Raw genomic sequence first — 5408 nt, 5'->3', positions numbered from 1 at the left:
AAAAAAAAAAAAAAAATTGGGGGGGCAATAGGGAGTCATTGAAGATGCTTCTGTTGTGGAGAGGGGGGCAGGATAGGACTTGTGTTTTAAGATCCATCCAGCTGTCAGGTGGATAATGGATTCATCGAAGGGCTGTAGGCCAGGGACGAGGGACAGATGAGGGCTTAGATGAGGATGGTGTAGGGATGGGGTGGGGGTGGGGACAGTGGCCAGCAGTAGACAGGGCCCTGCTGTCCAGTAGAACTTTCTGCAGTGGAGGAAATGCCGTGCACCTGCACCAATCATTGTATTGGCCATGAGCCCCGGGTGGCAGTTCATCACCTGAAATGTGGCTTGTGCAACTGAGGAGCTGAATGCTTCATGTTCATTCATTTTTTTTTTAATTTTATTTTTTTCTGAGATAGAGTTTCGCTCTTGTCACCCAGGCTGGAGTGCAATGGCGTGATCTCCGGTCACTGCAACCTCTGCCTCCTGGGTTCAAGTGATTCTCCAGCTTCAGCCTCCCAAGTAGCTGGAACTACAGGCACCCACCACCACACCTGGCTAATTTTTGTATTTTAGTAGATACGGGGGTTTCACCATGTTGGCTAGGATGGTCTCAAACTCCTGACCTCAGGTGATCTGCCCGCCTCAGCCTCCCAAAGTGTTGGGATTACAGGTGTGAGCCACTGTGCCCAGCCAATGTTAATTCATTAATTCAAGTTAATTAATGGGACTAGTGGCTACCCTGTTGGATAGCACAGATTTAGGAAGATGTGGACAGAGGTTACCGAGAAGGGACAGCTGGGGACAGGAAAGGGGCTTGAATAGCATGCAGGTCAGTTTCCCAGTGTCTTACAAGGACGTCTCTAGCTTTGTCGGGGGGGTGGTTCAGGTCTGAGACCTTAGCTCTGCCCAGTGTCAGGGGACACTGGTATGGACAGCCCTCCTGGCCCAGCCGTTGCTGTCCTGGTGGCTTCTGTTCACTGAACACTCTTTTATGGCCCCGGGTGGCAGTTCATCACCTGAAATGCGGCTTGTGCAACTGAGAAGTTGAATGCTTCACGTTCATTCATTTTTTATTTTTATTTTTTTTGAGACAGATTTTCGCTTTTGTCACCCAGGCTGGAGTGCAATGGCCTGCCTTGGCTGGTGACAGCCCCATGAGGTAGATTTTATGATTTTCATGTTCCAGGTAGGGAAGCCAAGACTCCCACTGCTGTCCTGTCTAAGTCAAGGTCACACAGCCAGTGGGGGCAGAGCTGGGATTTGAACACGTGTCTCATCTGCCTCTAGTGACCTCACCCTTAAGCACTGTTCCATGGTGGAGCTGGCCAAGGACTTCCGGAGGTCCCTGGGTTGAGGGGGAGCCAGTGGGGAGAGGGTAGCCATACCCTGTCACCACCAAAGCGGCAGGAGCAGACATGGCCTGGTGGTGCTCCGTGGAGAGGCCACTTGTCCTAAGAGGTGTTTGCCAGGGAGGGAGCGGAGGGCAGGCTGGCACCGCCCAGCACCTGCAGCAGCTGAGGACGGGGTAGGGGGATTCCTGGGCCTCCAAGTCCCTTGTTCAGTGGAAGGAAGTCGAGGGGTGGGGGGCTGGTCACCAATGAGCCTGAAAAGCTCTCAGTTCTCACTGTGGGGATTTTAAAAAAATACCGGGGCATGATGACTAAGTGCAGTGTAGAACCCTGGGCTGGGCCGGCTCCTCAACGGGGAAAAAAATAAAGGACGATATTGGTGAAATGGTCAAAATCGGACTATGGCCTGTGGATCGGATTAGAATGCAGAGTCATGCGGTTTCCTGGGCTTGGGGCAGGGGAGAGAATGCCCTTGTTCTCAGCAGATGGCGCCAAGCTAAGGGGTGAAGAGGCAGGTGTCTGCAGTTACCGTGCCCTGATAGGGAGAAACAGAAGTGTCTGTCTCCAGATAAAGCCAGAGGGGCCGATGCAAACAGGTGGTGAATCACAGTCAGAGCTCTTCACACTCTTTGTTGCAATTTTACTGTAAGTTTGAAACTGTCAATATAAAAAGTTACAAAGAATTGCTTATAAAGAAGGGGGGAAAAAAAGCAAACCCAACCAAGCTCAGGCCTAGATCGGTGTTTGGATTCAGCTCGTGTTGGGGCAGGGCCAGGCATCAGGATTAAAGTATCCCCCCAGGAGTATGCTCTGTGAATCTGGGTGGGGAGGGCGCTTAGGTGCTGTTCCCAGCAACCCACCACCCGCCTCCTAGTGCTTGCAAGAATGGGCAGGGAACTCAGCCGACTGCATCAGAACCCGAGAAGCTGGAGGTTGAAGCCAGACACCAGCCTTTCGGGACTTGGGGACACTGTGAGTCCACCCAGCCCCACAGGCCTGAATCTTTGGGAAGGGGAGGGTTCCAGTCTGCGCTCTGCCCCTAAGCATCAGGGCAGGGGGATTCACACTGGCTATCGGCATCATCGCTAGCAGTTTCTCCAGCCCCAGCCCTAGAATCAGGCCAAGCTCTCAGCACTGCGTGGGTTTGATCTCGAGGATTCTTTACCACCATCCAGAACTGGGGGGCTGCCACTCATGAGTTCTGTTGTTAAGAGACAGGGTCTTGCTCTGTCACCCAGGCTGGAGTGCAGTGGCATGATCACAGTTCACTGTAGCCTCGACCTCCTGGGCTCAAGCGATCCTCCAGCCTCAGCCTCCTGAGTAGCTGGCACCACAGGCCTGTGCCACCACTCCTGGCTTGCTGCCCATTGTATAGATGAGGAAATTGAGGCCTTAAGGCAGGGTCACTTGTCTGGCCCCTTCCCCTTCACCCATCAGAGTCCAGACAGGGAGGGGACGTCCCCTGACCCACCCTGCTCTCTGCTTTCAGGGCAGGAAGACTATGACCGGCTGCGGCCCCTGTCCTACCAGAACACCCACCTCGTGCTCATCTGCTATGACGTCATGAACCCCACCAGCTACGACAACGTCCTCATCAAGGTGAGGCTGGTCTCCTGGGTGGCGGCCCCACATCTGGGCCCGGCTGCACCCCTGATCCCCTGCCTCCTCCCTCCACAGTGGTTCCCTGAGGTCACGCACTTCTGCCGCGGGATCCCCATGGTGCTCATTGGCTGCAAGACAGACCTGAGGAAGGACAAGGAGCAGCTGCAGAAGCTCCGGGCTGCCCAGCTGGAGCCCATTACCTACATGCAGGTAGGCCAGGGGCCAAGACCGTGGGGCGCAGCCGTGGCTGTAAAGCCTCCCAGACCTTTGGCCTCTGCAACTGGGGTGCCTTAGCGGCCTTTCAGGGAGCTGAGGGAAGCAGGATTCTAAGAATAATTTCTAAATATTAGTATTGATGGCCTGTGAACCTGAGCACTTTACACGACTACTCTCAATCCGTAGGACTCAGGCAGGTGCTGTTCACATCCCCCAGTTTACACGGGAGACAATGAGGCCCAGAGAGGTTAAGCAGCTTGCCCAGGGTCACAGAGCTAGCCAGAAGTGGAGCCAGGATCTGGTCCCATGCACTGCGCTCCAAATTCTGTGCTATGAGCCGCTGTCCTGTCCTGTCCTGTGCTGTGCTGTCTGCCTTGTTTGAAAGGGCCAATTGACTGTGCAACTCTTTGCGTGAGGCATGGGGGAATAAACAGAATAAAAGGAATGTAAAGGCAAAAAGAAACTTTCACAAGAAATAACCATTAATAAGGGCAAATTCGGCTGGGCATAGTGGCTCACGCCTATAATCCCAGCACTTTGGGAGGCCAAGGCAGGCGAATCACCTGAGGTCAGGAGTTCAAGACCAGCCTGGCCAACATGGAAAAACCCCATCTCTACTAAAAATACAACATTAGCTGGGCGTGGTGGCGCATGCCTGTAATCCCAGCTACTTGGGAGGCTGAGGCAGGAGAATCGCTTGAACCTGGGAGATGAAGGTTGTGATGAACCAAGATCGTGCCACTGCGCTCTAGCCTGGGCAACAAGAGCAAAACTCCGCCTCAAAAATAAATAAATAAAAGGGCAAATTCATTTGCCTAAGTTGTACTTTCAGAGAAGAGAGAGGTGGCTGGAAGTCCTGTCTTGAGGCCTCCAACTCTTCTCACAGGCCTGGGAGACACACCTGGGGGAACCAACCCCGGGTGTCAGGATTCAGCCCCTCCCTGCCTGGAGCTGGAGAGAGGCCAGGGTGGGGGCCTGGACAGGGCTTCTTCCAACCTGGGGGATGCACTGCACTGTCCCTCCATTCCACCCACACTGTGAGGGCCAGCCAGGATGGAGGCGACAGGCCCAAAACAAGGCCTTCACCCCTGGAGAGTCCTCAGAACCAGTCCCAAACCCACCAGGTGGTTCCAGGAGACCTCCAGGGGCCCCTCACCTAATGCTGGCTTCTCCTCCCACCCAGGGCCTGAGCGCCTGCGAACAGATCCGAGCTGCTCTCTACCTGGAATGTTCCGCCAAGTTTCGTGAGAATGTGGAGGACGTCTTCCGGGAGGCCGCCAAGGTGGCTCTCAGCGCTCTGAAGAAGGCGCAGCGGCACAAGAAGCACCGGCTCTGCCTGCTGCTCTGACCCAGGGCGGACAGACCTCACGACAGCACTGACAGGGGCCCCAGGTGCTGACTGCACCAGGGAGGCTGCCCCATCCCGACCCTCCAGCTCACGGTGTCTGGGGCCTGCAGCTAGACTCTTGGAACATTCTGGAACTCTCTCCTGACTGGGGCTCTGACCACAAACTCCCCTCCAGGCTAACCCTGGGACGGAGTGGTGATGTGGGTGCAGGAGCCAGTGTCTGTTCTCGGGACTCGGAAGGGCCCTCATCACAGCCACCCCCACCATGAGTGTCTCCTCAGTGCAGACTCAAGTTATGCTTGAAATGAAAAAGTCCATCTGGTGGTGGGTAAACGTGGACCTGGCACTGTTCCATGCAGGCGCCCCAAGCCTGCCACTCCTGTGTCCCCACCTCCCTGGGCTCCCGAGATAGGCACCGCTGTATCCTCCAGCTCCTTCCTTCCTTCCCCCAGGGACACGGGGGCCACCGAGGGGGCTGGGCCTATCAGGAGAACACAGGCCGCAGCCCGGTGGAGGGGCTGGCACCCGCCCCTCCCATCTCCACCCCACATGGAAGACTTGGCTTCAGCTTGGCCACTGTCTTTGCAGAGCTGGGCACATGTGCCCAGGGGGCAGAAAAAACGGCTTCTCAGTTGTTAAAAGTATACCCTGGACCACCCATCTGACCATCTCTTCAAGGTCTCATCACCAGGACAGGACTGGCCCATTTAGTCCTCAAGCCTCGCTTCTACCAGCCTGTGGAGTTCAGGAGGCGAGACACCCCGGCCTCCTATGAGAACTGATGGGATCTACCCTCTGTCCGCACAGGACAGTTTCTCAGAACTGGTTCACAGACCACCTGTGTCACCAACAGCCAGATACCTAATCCCCGAGTCTCCTTTGGGAAGGTCTGGGGTCCAGGGTCT

General features: G+C 55.4%; 1 protein-coding gene across 1 annotated transcript in view; it reads left to right on the top strand.

The window, feature by feature from the left end:
• The window catches only part of RHOF (ras homolog family member F (in filopodia)), a 16534-nt gene extending 11698 nt beyond the window's left edge, over positions 1 to 4836 (top strand). The window contains exons 4-6 of the mRNA XM_011964480.1: positions 2827 to 2936; positions 3015 to 3149; positions 4339 to 4836. Coding sequence (XP_011819870.1) covers positions 2827 to 2936; positions 3015 to 3149; positions 4339 to 4503 — 410 coding nt within the window. The 3' untranslated portion in view covers positions 4504 to 4836. The remainder of the gene's footprint in view (positions 1 to 2826; positions 2937 to 3014; positions 3150 to 4338) is intronic.
• The last annotated feature ends 572 nt before the right edge of the window (positions 4837 to 5408 follow it).

Source organism: Mandrillus leucophaeus, unplaced genomic scaffold (assembly GCF_000951045.1).
Source record: "Mandrillus leucophaeus isolate KB7577 unplaced genomic scaffold, Mleu.le_1.0 Scaffold7, whole genome shotgun sequence".
In the NCBI taxonomy this organism is placed as follows: Eukaryota; Metazoa; Chordata; class Mammalia; order Primates; family Cercopithecidae; genus Mandrillus; species Mandrillus leucophaeus.
Note: the sequence above shows the minus strand (reverse complement) of the source record. Positions and strands in the feature narration are given on the sequence as shown.